Consider the following 12689-nt stretch of genomic DNA (forward strand, 5'->3'; position numbering starts at 1 on the left):
GACCTTGGGTTCTCAAAGTGCAATTCGTCCCCGTTATCAAGGCCTCTGGCGCTCTTTTGAAGTGTGTGTTTTGTCTGTTCCTGTTTGAATATTATTTTTCTTGATGGAATTGTTAGAAGCCAACTTGTAAGTGCCTATCCCGCCATCTCCGCCTGCTGGGAACCCAACGCCTGTCCCCGGTCGTGGGCTGGCCTCTTCCTTGTCCTGAGGGAGTTCTCAAAGAGAAGATCACTTTCCCTGCACCGCGATGCACCGGCCATCTTTGGGGTGGCCTTCTCTCCCGGGACTGAGGGGGGTCCCCTGTGTAGCCACGGGGCCTCGGAGACTCGTGCATACCTGCCCCATGGGACAGCAGGGCAGTGGGGAGACTCCAGGGGCCTGCACCTGTCCCCATCCCCTCTCTAGGTTCTGCCCAGGTCTCCCACTTCGTGGGAGGGCTCCCTCCTGGGATGCTGGTCGTGGCGTCCCCAGGGCAGCAGGAGGCTTCAGGGCTGTCCCAGCTGAGGACAGCTGGCAAAGCAGGGCCTGGAGTGGGCCGAGAAGCCAGCATTTGGGGTGCAAGCCAGGGGAGCAGATCCCACGCTGGTGCTCAGGCCCGGCCCGGGCTGGGGACGCGCATGTGCACGTGGGTGTGCGTGCTCCGGGTGGGTCGGAGGTGGCTGTCTGCACCCTCCGTGCAGGGTGACAGCCCGACTCCATCTCTTGGGCAGGTGGCTGGCCTGTTCCACGACCCCAGCATCGGGAACCCTATCCACGTTACCGTCGTGCGCCTGGTCCTGCTGGAGGAGGAGGAGGTGAGAGGCCGCGTGGCCTCACGCTGCCCCGTCCCCGGAGCCGCCCAGTGTGGAAGGGCGCCGGGCAGGGCCCCCTCTACCCCCCAGTCCCTGGCCAGCCTTCTCTCCGGTCCCCCCGGGGTGTGCCTGCGGGAGGGGTGGTCAGACTGGAGTTGGACCAGCCCACAGGCCTGGCTCTTGTTCTCCTGCTGCCTCCCTGGGCCTCGGTGTCCTGTGTCCGTATGGGGTGTGGGTCGTGGCCCCTTGGGGCTCGGGGGAGGCGCCAGTGGCTGCTGTGCTCTGTCGGCCCAGGAAGACCTGAAGATCACACACCATGCAGACAACACTCTGAGGAGCTTCTGCAAGTGGCAGAAGAGCATCAACATGAAGGGGGACGCCCACCCGCTGCACCACGACACCGCCATCCTGCTCACCAGGTGCCAGCTGCGGGGGGTGCACGGGGCCCCAGACGGCGGGAGGCTGGAGACGGGATCCCGTCAGCGCTTGGGGACATCTTTCTATACTGAAATGACTGTGGGTTCTCCTGGAACGGTCAGAAATGCCAGACTCCCTATGCCTGCGCCCACTGCCCCAGGGCTCACGTCTGGCCTCCTAGAGCGCGAACCCATGATCAGGACACCGACCCTGGTCCAGTGCACAGAGCTGTTCACGCTTCCCCAGCTGTTCCCCAGCTGGAATTCCTGTGAGCGTGTGCTTAACACACGTCATCACACGTGTGAGTTCCCGTGTCCACCCCCACGGTCTGGATACACGGCAGTTCCGTTGGAAGGAATCCCCGTGTCCCCGTTGGGCGGCCTAAGCTGCCGCTCAGCCACCAACCCCTCCCCCCACCTCGGAGAAGTGCAGGTCTGTTGGAGGCGGTCCTTCACGGTTCTCCCTCTGCAGGGCTCTGGCAGTACCTCTCAGCACTCTCCCTGGGACAGGAACCAAAATCCTGCTCGGGCCCCGAACGGGTGTCCTATGTGCGTGAGGGCCCTGCCCCCACATGGCCATGGTGCCGGCGGGCTGTCTGGGCGGGAGGGGAGGGCCACCCTCCTGGCTGGCGCTGGCTGGCTCTAGGCTCCGGGGGGCCTGGCACCGGGCCAGGTCAGCCTGAGGGCCGCTTCTCTCTGCACTCGCAGGAAGGACCTGTGTGGGTCCATGAACCGACCCTGCGAGACGCTGGGCCTGTCCCATGTGGCGGGCATGTGCCAGCCGCACCGCAGCTGTAACATCAACGAGGACACGGGGCTGCCCCTGGCCTTCACCGTGGCCCACGAGCTCGGACACAGGTACTCCTCCTGCTGCCGCCCCGACAGCCCAGCTCCGCCTCCCCACTGGGGCGCCCCGGGTCCCAGGGAAGGGAGCCCGCCCCTGGCCTGGCCATATGTGCTGTTCCTGCACTGTCCCCACAGCCAGGCTGCTCTCCTGTCCAGTGGGGAGAGGCCCACCCGGGTACCCCTGGGGCTGGCTCGGGGAGAGTCTTGTGTGAAGTGGGGTTGGCACGGCCAGAAAGTCAGCAGGGGTCTTGAGTGGTCCTTCCACGTTGCTCTCCGTGCTTGCATTTTGACCCTTGGTCCCGCCACACCTGTATTCCTGATTGCTTGTGTCCCCAGGCGAGCGCTCTGCCCTCTGGGGACCTTTGTGTGTTCTGTGTTGGTCCAGGGGGTTGGAGTCAGGGATGCTCAAGGCTCGCTCCAGCGGACACGCCTGCACGGGGCCCATGTCCTGAGCCAGCTGGGCCCAGGCCATCAGGCTGGCCGATGGGGCAGCACCTCAGACCGCCAGGCTGAGGTGAGGGTGGGCCCACAGCCGGGCCTGCCACTCAGAGGTTTTCGTGGGGGGGGTCATGGTTTACACACTCTGGGCTCCTTGACTGACAGGGTGCAGGGCCTCGAAGCCGCCTGTGGTGGTAGAAAGAGCACGCTGCCCCGAATCGGCCGTTCTCTGTGTTCCCTGGGCCGGGTCCTGAGCTCTCTGAGCCCCGGGGCAGTTCTGAGGACGCAGAGAGAGAGGGTTTCTGCAAGGGCATAGCACGGCGCCTGGCACATTGAAAGTGCCAGGCCAATGTAATTTTTCTCGTCTCCTTTCCAAGGAGGATGTCTTGAGAACTCTTTTGGGATAGGGTGGCCCTTTACTCCAGCGCACAGCCTTGGGCCGACGACCCTTGTCAGACCGTGCTGGGCGCCAGCGGGGGAGCCTGGGCTGCCTGTCCCCGCTGTGCCCCTTGGCTGGCCCCTGCGGGTGCTCAGGCAGTTGTCCCTGGAGGAGGGCTCAGGGAGCACAGCTGTCCCACTCACACTGTAGGTCAGGGAGGCCGAGGCTCCCAGAGGGGTTGACCTTTCTGAGGCCACACAGTGGTTTAGTGGATTCGCACTGTGCAGGCCGGCGGGAAGGGGCGGGCTGGCGGCCTCCCACGGCTCACCCGCCCCTGCGGCCTGTGCTCTCACACAGCTTTGGCATTCAGCATGATGGAAGCGGCAATGACTGCGAGCCCGTTGGGAAACGGCCTTTCATCATGTCTCCACAGCTCCTGTACGACACCGCCCCCCTCACCTGGTCCCGCTGCAGCCGCGAGTACATCACCAGGTTCCTGGAGTAAGCCCTGCCCCGGGGGGGAGGGGGGCTGCCGGAGTGGCATTCTGGTGCCAGAGGGAGGGGAGCACGGAGGGCAGCAGTTGGAGCTGGGAGCGGTCTCCCCGGGCTGGAAGGAGAGGCCGTCGGAGCTGTGTCTGACAGCCAGTAAGAGTGGACACACATGCCGGCGGAGGAGTGGTGCTCCCATACAGCAGCGGGGGCTGAGACACAAGGGAGCTGAGGGCGTCGGGAAGGCGGGACCGAGTGGGGTCTCGGGGACCATGGATGTATGTATGTGAGTTTGTATCCTGAGATGTACTGAATTCAGTTATCAGTTCTAGTAGTTTTTCGGTGGAGTCTTGAGGGTTTTCTATAGATAGTGAAAGTTTTACTTCTTCCTTGCCTATTTGGATGCCTTTTATTTATTTTTCTTGTCTGATTGCTGTGGCTAGGACTTCTAGTGCTATGTTTTGTAAAAGTGGCGAGAGTGGACATTTTTGTCTTCTTCCTGATCTTAGAGGAAAAGCTCTCAGTGTTTTATCCTTGAGTATGATGTTGGCTGTGAATTTTTCATATGTGGCCTTCATTCTGTTGAGGTATCTTCCGTCTAATCTGAAACTGCTTTGTTGAGGGTTTTTATCATGAATGGATGTTGTACTTTGTCAAATGGTTTTTCTGTGTCTTTTGAAAGGATCATGTCGTTTTTATCCTTTCTCTTACTCATGTGATGTATCACGTTGATTGATTTGTGAAACTTGCAACCCAGGAATAAATCCCACTTGATCATGGTGAATGAGTCTGCCAGGGAAGGCTGATCATGGTGAATGAGTCTGCCAGGGAAGGCTGATCATGGTGAATGATTTTTTAAATGTATTGTTGGATCCAGATTGCTGGTATTTTATTGAGAATTTTTGCATCTATGTTAGGCAGGAATATTGACCGATAATTCTCTTTTTTTAGTGGGGTCTTTGTTTGGTTTTGGTATCAGGGTAATTAATGCTGGCCTCAGAATGAATTTAGAAGTTTCTTTTCTATTTTTTGGAGTAGCCTGAGAAGAATAGGTATTAACTGTTTAAATGCTTGGTAGAATTCACCTGTGAAGTCGTCCGGTCCTGGACTTCTGTGTGTTGGGAGTTTTTGATTATTGATTCAGTTTCATTGCTGGTTTAAATTGTCTATTTCTTTCTGGTTTCGTTTTGGGAAGTTATGTATTTCTAGGAATTTATCCATCTCTTCCATGTTGTTCAGTGTGTTGATACATAGTTTTTCATCATTACAATCCTTTGTATTTCTCATCTTTCATCTCTGATTTTGTTTGTGGCCCTTCTCTCCTGTCTCCTCGCTCTGTCTCCTCTCTCTATTGTTGTTTTGATGAGTCTGGCTAAAGATTTATCTATTTTGTTGATATTTTTATAAGAACTAGCTCCTGGTTTCATTGATCTGGTCTCTTTTTTAGTTTCTGTTTCATTGATTTCTGCTCTGATCACTATTCTTTCCTTCCTTCTGCTGGTTTGGGGTTTTGTTTTTTCTTCTTTTACTGGCTTCTTCACATGTGAGGTGATTAGGTCGTCTTTTTGAGATTTTTTTTTTTTTTAAAGATTTTATTTATTTATTCGACAGAGATAGAGACAGCCAGCGAGAGAGGGAACACAAGCAGGGGGAGTGGGAGAGGAAGAAGCAGGCTCCTAGTGGAGGAGCCCGATGTGGGGCTCGATCCGATAACGCCGGGATCACGCCCTGAGCTGAAGGCAGACGCTCAACCGCTGTGCCACCCAGGCGCCCCTTTTTGAGATTTTTCTTGCTTATTTAGACCTGGTGGATGCTTTTTCCCTAAAAACCCATGTCCTTTCTGAAAATGTTCTTGCATTGTTCGATAATTTGTATTTTCTCCTTCTGGAACTCTCAACATTCAGTTGTTCTCTCATGTTCTTACCTTATGGGTTTTTTTGTTTTTGTTTTTTTTTACTGGTTTTTATCTCTATTTTCTGGATGACATCCTTATATTCACCCTTCTATTAAGTTTCTTCTATACTTTCAACTTCCTGAACTTCCTTGTTCACTAAATACTCCTTTTTATTATCATGTTTCCACAGTCGTGGTTTCCTCTCGTCTCTTCCTGAGGTTATTCCTTATATGGGTTAAACTTTTTTCTTCTGCTCCCTGCAATATCTTTCTTTCCTTAATTTAGTTTTATTTATTTATTTTTTAAGATTTTATTTATTTGAGTGAGAGAGAAAGAGCACGAGCTGGGGGAGGGGCAGAGGGAGAAGCAGGCTCCCTGCTGAGTAGGGAGCCCGACGTGGGGCTCACTCTGGGATCATGACCTGAGCCGAAGGCAGATGCGTAACCAACTGAGGCACCCAGGTGCCCCTTTTCCTTAATTTTAAAAAATATTTCATGTCAAAGGTTCTGCTTTGAGTAGTTCTGCTTCCTGTCACACACAGGAAGAGGCACCGAGATACCAGTTGGCAGGCTTGTGGACCGGGCAGGATTTTTGAGTCTGTGACCAGGGACTGGCCGGGACAGGGCTGTCTTCGGAAGGTCTTCAGATATCAGCACCTAGGGCCCTTTCTGGAGTGGTTCTCTTTCCCCAGAGACGCTCTCATCTTGTCCTGGAAGGTGTAAGTCTGGCTGTGGCATTCTGGGACCCAGGTGGGGAAAGGCCTTGGTGGTTTCCCACCCTTCCCTGTGTAGACTTCCATTTGTTCCCTTCTCTGTAGGTTCCTCCGTGGGTGTCCCTGGGCCAGATCCACTGGTTCACCCTCTTTGGAGAGCGAGCCCTGGCTCTCTGTAGGCAGGGAAGTGGCCATCACCTGGCCACATGGGGTTGGGGAGCGGAGGTGGGGTCTGATGTCTCCAGTCCCCCGCCCTACTGGCTGGCACCCTGGCCTCCGCGGCTCCCTGGGCCCTAAGCCCGAGCCTTTCTCGGGTTCTGCTTCTGGGTACTTTCTCCCTGTAGGACTTGGCTTGTGGCTCTCACTGTCCCATCAGCTCAGCTACTAATTGACCATCTGCTTTCCAGCTTCCAGAATTTTGCTGACATTTGTCATCTGTCCTCATCACCTCCCTCTTGCTCTGTGTCCTTGTTTCTTCTTACTGTCATCCTAGTGGGGTTCTGGTGATGACGTTGTGAAATATCGGTGAGGTTCAGTGGGGTGGAGTCCGGAGCCTACGACCAAGAAAGAATTCTTGAGACGCCTTTGGTGCAAAATTGGTGGTTTATGAAAGCACGGGGACAGGACCCGTGGGCAGAAAGAGCTGCTGCACCAGGGTTGTGAGGGGTGGCTCTTGTATACTATGGGGTTGGGGGAGGAAAGGAAAAAGGGAGTTTTCAAGAGGATTTTCATATGTTAAAGAAGATTCACAAGACACAGGAGAGTTGTTTTTCCCTCTAGCAAGGCATTAACATTAAGATAGTTGGGAACTTCCTGGATTCCTAGAAGTATCTGTCTATGGTCTGCAGGGTTTAAGACATTTAGTTGTATTTACATTCTCTTCTGGAAACGAGGTTAGTGACAGAAATGCTTGGTTCTCGTTCGCTAAGACATTTGTAAACTGAGGGAGACTCAAGTCTTAAACAAGTGTGGTCTCTATAGGTTAACTGTTTCTTTGTCCTTTAGGGCAGCCGGGAGTGCCTGAGGAATGTCACATACATCCCATGGGGGGGGGCGGTTGCAGGGTGTCAGCTTCTGCTTTGTCTTCAGCCAGCCTTCTGCTCCCTCATCACTGGGAGGACGTGGAGCTCAGTCTGCCATGTTTTTCTAGAAATCCTTTACTGTGGGTTTAAGTGGGGACATGAGCATGTCTACTGTGGGTGTGAGCAGGGACTCTGGCCTCTGACGGTGGAGGGATGGCTGAGGGGCGGGTGGCGGAGGCAGAGAGGAGTTGTGGGTGATGGTTAGGGCCTGGACTCTGGCCTCGGCTTTTGCTCGTGTTGGCAGACACGTTCCACGAGGCTCCTGACGGGCTGCCTGGCGGATAGCTGTGAGTGTTCAGCCTACTGCCGACCACACCGTTCGCATTCAGAGCCGGGCGCCGGTTACCACTGCTTCTCAGTGGGCGAGGTGGATCAAACCTGTGCAGGAGCCTGGTCAAGTGGAGGAGGCCTGGAAAAATCCCAAGGGCGTGTCTCCTGCCCCAGCCGAGGCAGAGAAGAAGAGAAGGGGCTGGAAAATGAGCCACCCCCGCAACACCCCCAGGGCCTGTTCCCAGCTGTCCCCACCCAGGGAGCCGCCCTGCACCCTGCCTCCAGGACAGACACACACACACAGCGTCTCTGTGCTCTTTCAGATGCTGGAATGCAAGAGGGCCTTGGCTGGGGGCCTGGGGCGAGGGCGGGGAGATCGGGCAGAGCCTGCCCGGGGCCTTGGGGGGGTGGTGAGAGGGGGGCTGCGTGAGGGCAAAGGCCAGAGACAGGCAGTTGGCAGCCGGGGTGGTCTGGGGCTCACCTCCTGCCCTTCCATCCTGGAGGCCAGGAAAGGGGGAAGGAGAGGGGGGCCTCAGGTGGGAGGTGTGGTGCCAGCCTGTCCTCCAGCCCCTCACCCTTCGTCTCCCTGCTGGGGGGAGGACGGGCTCCACCCAAATAGGGTCGGGACAGAGTGAGCAGGATGCGTAGACGATGCCCAGTGGGGGCTCAGGCCGTGTTTCCTGGGCTCCTTGCTTTCCCTCGTGGATGGACGGGAGGCCCCGCGGGCTCTGCTGATAGCTCTGGGCATGTGTCAGCAGCGTGAGGGGCCTGGAGGTGAGCCGGCCGGAGGAAGGAAGGGCTGGCGGCCACTGCCCCTGTGACTTTCCCAAGTACAGGCTGCTATTTATACCTCGGTAGCTTGGGATCCCTCAGGCAGCCTCAGGCTCCGGCGATGAGGTCGCCCAGGTCACCGGAGCGATGGCCCAAGGCCGCATGGCTGAGAGTAGAGCGTGAGGTACCGACTCCCCATGAGCACATGGGCCTGAATAGGGCCCTGATTTTGGTGGCGGGTCCTGCATGGGGCCCCCCAGTGCCCCCGGCTTCTCACACACATACAGGATGGGTCAGATAGGCTGTTGTCACTGCAGCTGTCGGGCCCACAGGACATGACACATGGCAAGTTCCAGCCAGGAGACAAAAGGCCAGAAGTGACCATGGGGCTGCTGGGGTGGCACAGAGGCAGGGCAGACCCCGAGCTGGAGGAGCCCCCAGTCTGGGTCTGAGTCAGGGGTGGGCTAGCCTGCCTAACCCATGTCTTAAACTCCAGTTAAGAAGGAGCCGCAGGGCCAGGGTGACCCTGCCTCCCCCCCCCCCCCCCCGCCCCCCGCCCCTGCACACAGGGGCCCCCCCACCCCGCACCCNTTGGAAGGCCTCTCTCTCTCTGCCAGGGCTCAGCTGCTGTGGTTTTGAACTTACACCGGGGTGAGGTATTTGAGGTCAGGCTTATGGGTGTGACCCAGGGCGAGTGCCGCTGTGCCTTGGGCCCTGCGTGTGTACCGAGACGGAACAGGCGTTTGAGGAGCAACTGAGGACCTGGCCTGTGATTGTCCGGGGCAGAGGGCTGCTTATTTGCCAGCACCCATTTCCACTAGCATAGGTGGTCCCCTGCAGCTCTGGGTGGAGCTGGGGGCCTCAGGAAACCCCACAGACACCCATGCCACCCTGGGCCCCACAGCTCCCCTCTGAAATTGGAACTCCAGGATCCCAGAGGCTGACCAGCCTCCCCCCACGCTGGCCCATGTGCTGGCCTGCTCCCGTCTTCTTGGCCTGTCCCCGTCCCGTGGTGTCTCCTCTACGCCTCCCTGTCAAACCCCAGCACCCATCGCCTCTGCTTTTCTGACTCTAACCAGGATCCCCTGCTCATCTGGCCCCCCTACCTGCTACCAGCCACCCTCAGGCACCCCAGACTGGAAAACGAGGTTTCTGCCTCCCCCTACCCTGCCTGGCTGGGGTGTCCTTGCTGCCTCAGCCAACTACCCATGGCCCCCAACCTCAGCTCTCTCCAGCCACTGCCCTGTGGGAGGTCCCCGGGCACTTCTCCGATTCCTACAGGACAGCAGTGAGCCCTGGGCTGGTTGGTCAACATGCGGGGCCTGACCCCGGCAGCGGGATGGGCACTGGCCCCCAGAGGCAATAGCTGTGCACAGGGGTCCATGGAGAGATGCACTGGCAGAGGTGGGCCCTCCGCAGGGCCCTCCGCAGGGCCCTTCTGCCTCCGTACTCCCTGCCTGCTGGTGCGGGTCCCCTGCCCTGCCAGGGAAGGCTGGCAGAGGGCAGGCAGGGCTGTCCCCGGCCCTCCTGGGCTGTTGTCCCCGCCAGAGACCCTAGATCTCAGCCTGGGGTGGGGCCGACAGAGGCGTGCTGCCGCTGCCGTATCAGCTGTGAGCTGATGCTCTCCAGACCCTGAGTGCGGTGGCCCGGCCTGTGCTGAGGGGAGGAGGCCGCATGGACTCAGGGCAGGGCAGGGGACGGCTGAGCCGGAGAGAGTTTTCACAGTATGTGCAGAGCATTGCAGGGGGAGGGAGCAGCTTGTGCAAATCTGTGACCCTGGGGGGAGGGGGGCGCGTTGTTTAGCCCTCCAGAGTGCCTGGAGGTGAAGGGGAGTGAGTGGGAAAGCCCCGAATGCCAGGTTGGGGGTTGGAGGTGGGCTGCGAGAGCAAGGAGGCTGCGGTCCTGCAGGTTCAGTGCTCTGTGCCCTCCCCTCCCCTGCCCTCCTCTCCGAGGCCTCCCCAGTGGGTCTCTCAGGCTGTCCCCCTTGCCCCGTCCTCCTGTGCTCTCTGCAGCCGAGGGTGGGGCCTGTGCTTGGATGATTCTCCCAGCAAGGATGTCATCGACTTCCCCTCCGTGCCACCCGGGGTCCTCTATGACGTGGGCCACCAGTGCCGCCTCCAGTACGGGGCCCACTCTGCGTTCTGTGACGACATGGACGTGAGTGCGGGGTGCTCGTGGGGCAGGGGGCTGTCTCCCCAGCCTGCAGCGCCCGCTGGTCTGGGCTCATCCCGTACGGGGTGCCTGGCAGACACCATGGTCTGTGGGAGCTGCTACGGCCAGGTCGCCGCAGACGCAGGTCCGGTTTCTGGGTGGACCCTTTGCGGACTGTGGCTTTTGGGCAAGGCCCTTAGCTCCCAGGGCCGAGTTATAAAAGGCAAAACAGAATGTGTGCTGCATGGACCTGGGGGAGGTCGCCTGAGGTGAAGGCCATCACCCTGTTAGGGAGTCCCCAGGCCTTTGGTGGTGGTGGTGGGGGGGTGTCTTTCTGGGCGAGCGGGCGGGGCCGAGAGGTGTGGGCGGGGCTGGAGACTGCTCTGAGCGGCAAGCCCCAGGGCTGGGCACCCGCAGCACCACATTGTTGGGGGAAGACGGGAGGGGCCCACTGGGAGTCCCATCCGCAATCCCCCCTCACCCCCAGAGCCCCAGGGAGGGGTGAGAGTATGGCCCGGGTCCTCCTTGCAGAATGTGTGCCACACACTCTGGTGCTCCGTGGGGACCACCTGTCACTCCAAGCTGGACGCGGCCGTGGACGGCACCAGCTGTGGGGAGAGCAAGGTAGGGGCGCCGCGCCCTGTGGAGGTGGGGGTGCGGGGAGAGGCCCGGCTTCCGCTGTGCCCTTGCTGTGGAGGCTGCCTGGTTCAGACCGACTCAAGCTCCTAGCAGAGCCCCAGCCTCTCCGGCCCTGGGCCCGTCTGCAGCGCGGACATGGTGCCGCTGGCTGGTCTGCAGAAGGTCAGCACAGGGGCTCCGTTGTACTCCCTGCTCTGCTCCACTGTGGGGCCTGGGTCTTGGGGGGCTGGGAGGGGGCCTCCTGACTCCTTGGTCCCACCGGGGATGACTGGTGGGACCGGGTGGCGTTTCCACCCCCCGTCTGTCTTAGTGGTGTCTGAACGGGGAGTGCGTGCCTGTGGGCTTCCGGCCTGAGGCTGTGGATGGCGGCTGGTCCGGCTGGAGCGCCTGGTCTGTCTGCTCCCGGAGCTGTGGCGTGGGTGTGCAGAGCGCTGAGCGGCAGTGCACACAGCCCGTGTGAGTGCGGGTCTGGGGGCACCAGGGACAGGTGGGACTGGGCGCCCTGAGCTGAGTCAGCCCACCGCAGAGAGCCTGGCTCTGTCCCAGCCTCCTGCGCTCCCAAGTGTCCCCATAGAGACCATGCCCAGATCATGCCTCCTCGAATCACTGGAGGGGCATCCGGAGGCAGGCAGGGTCCCCGGTGCTGGCCCCATTGCAGAGAGGGGAACAGCAAGGCCCAGCAGCACAGTAACTGGCTGGAGGGAGGCAGGAGCTTAGATTAGACCCTGGACCTTGGTTGGATCAGGGTTCAAATCCCCTTTCCACCCCTCCTCTGAGTCTCACTTTCCAGGGAAACCGTACTCTGGGGTGACCGAAGGGTCCCCCCAGCAGAGCTAAAGCATGAAAACCCGCAACTAGTCCATGGAAAGGGCTTAGCAAGGACTCACTCACTGGCATTGGATGCGCCTGTGGGTCTGAGATGAGAGGGGCAGTTGTATGCCCCAGGGCAAGTGACTTCATCTCTCTGGGACTCAGTTTCCCCACCTATAAAGGGTGATCTGGAGATTCAGGAGATGGGGAGCCAGCAGTAGTGCGGCCCGAGGAGCTTTCTGCTCCTTCGGACAAGGCCCCTTCGCAAGATTGCCCTGGCAGGCACGGGACTTGGAACCAGACCCGTCTAGGGCCCTGTGCTCGGCAGTCTGTGGTCTGGGCTGGCTTGGGGGCTGCCACCAGGAACGAGTCCGCACTTGGGGTCCTCGGGACACTGGGAGCTGCCCCTTGGGCAGTGTCAGCCCCGTCCCTGGCTGGTCACAGGCTCCCAGCAGCACTCTGCAGGGGCAGCCCCAGCCCTGTTTTATAGGCGAGCAAACTGGAGCCCAGAGGGGGCTGAAGACTTGCCCCGGGGCGCACTGCAGGGTGGGGGCAGAGCTAGCTTCCTGCTGCCACCGTCCTATAGGTCCTCACAGACAGGGAGAGGGTCTGGGCCAGAGCCAGAGGGTGGGCGGGCGTTGGGGTCTCTGGAATCAGTCCGAGGGTCTGCTCCTGGACCCAGGTACACAGTCGGCACTCACTGTGCGCTCACTCAGCCCCACCCGGCTCTCCCCACAGGCCCAAATACAAGGGCAAGTACTGTGTGGGCGAGCGGAAGCGTTTCCGCCTGTGCAACCTGCAGGCCTGCCCCCCCGGCCGCCCCTCCTTCCGCCACGTCCAGTGCAGCCGCTTTGATGCCATGCTTTACAAGGGCCAGCTGCACACGTGGGTGCCCGTGGTCAACTACGGTGAGTCCTGCCACCCACGGGACATGGAAGCCCCCGGGGCGGGGTCTGGGGGCCTGAGGTTACCCCCCCCCCCCCCCCCCCCCCCCCCCCCCC

At 59.4% G+C, this 12689-nt stretch overlaps 1 protein-coding gene across 1 annotated transcript in view; it reads left to right on the forward strand.

The window, feature by feature from the left end:
* The window catches only part of ADAMTS7 (ADAM metallopeptidase with thrombospondin type 1 motif 7), a 47556-nt gene that overhangs the window by 16610 nt on the left and 18257 nt on the right, over positions 1 to 12689 (forward strand). Inside the window, exons 6-13 of the mRNA XM_040642615.1 lie at positions 711 to 794; positions 1086 to 1210; positions 1916 to 2065; positions 3228 to 3371; positions 10101 to 10245; positions 10771 to 10863; positions 11189 to 11334; positions 12427 to 12596. Coding sequence (XP_040498549.1) covers positions 711 to 794; positions 1086 to 1210; positions 1916 to 2065; positions 3228 to 3371; positions 10101 to 10245; positions 10771 to 10863; positions 11189 to 11334; positions 12427 to 12596 — 1057 coding nt within the window. The remainder of the gene's footprint in view (positions 1 to 710; positions 795 to 1085; positions 1211 to 1915; positions 2066 to 3227; positions 3372 to 10100; positions 10246 to 10770; positions 10864 to 11188; positions 11335 to 12426; positions 12597 to 12689) is intronic.

This window comes from Ursus maritimus, unplaced genomic scaffold, assembly GCF_017311325.1.
Source record: "Ursus maritimus isolate PB19 unplaced genomic scaffold, ASM1731132v1 scaffold_27, whole genome shotgun sequence".
Lineage (NCBI taxonomy): Eukaryota > Metazoa > Chordata > Mammalia > Carnivora > Ursidae > Ursus > Ursus maritimus.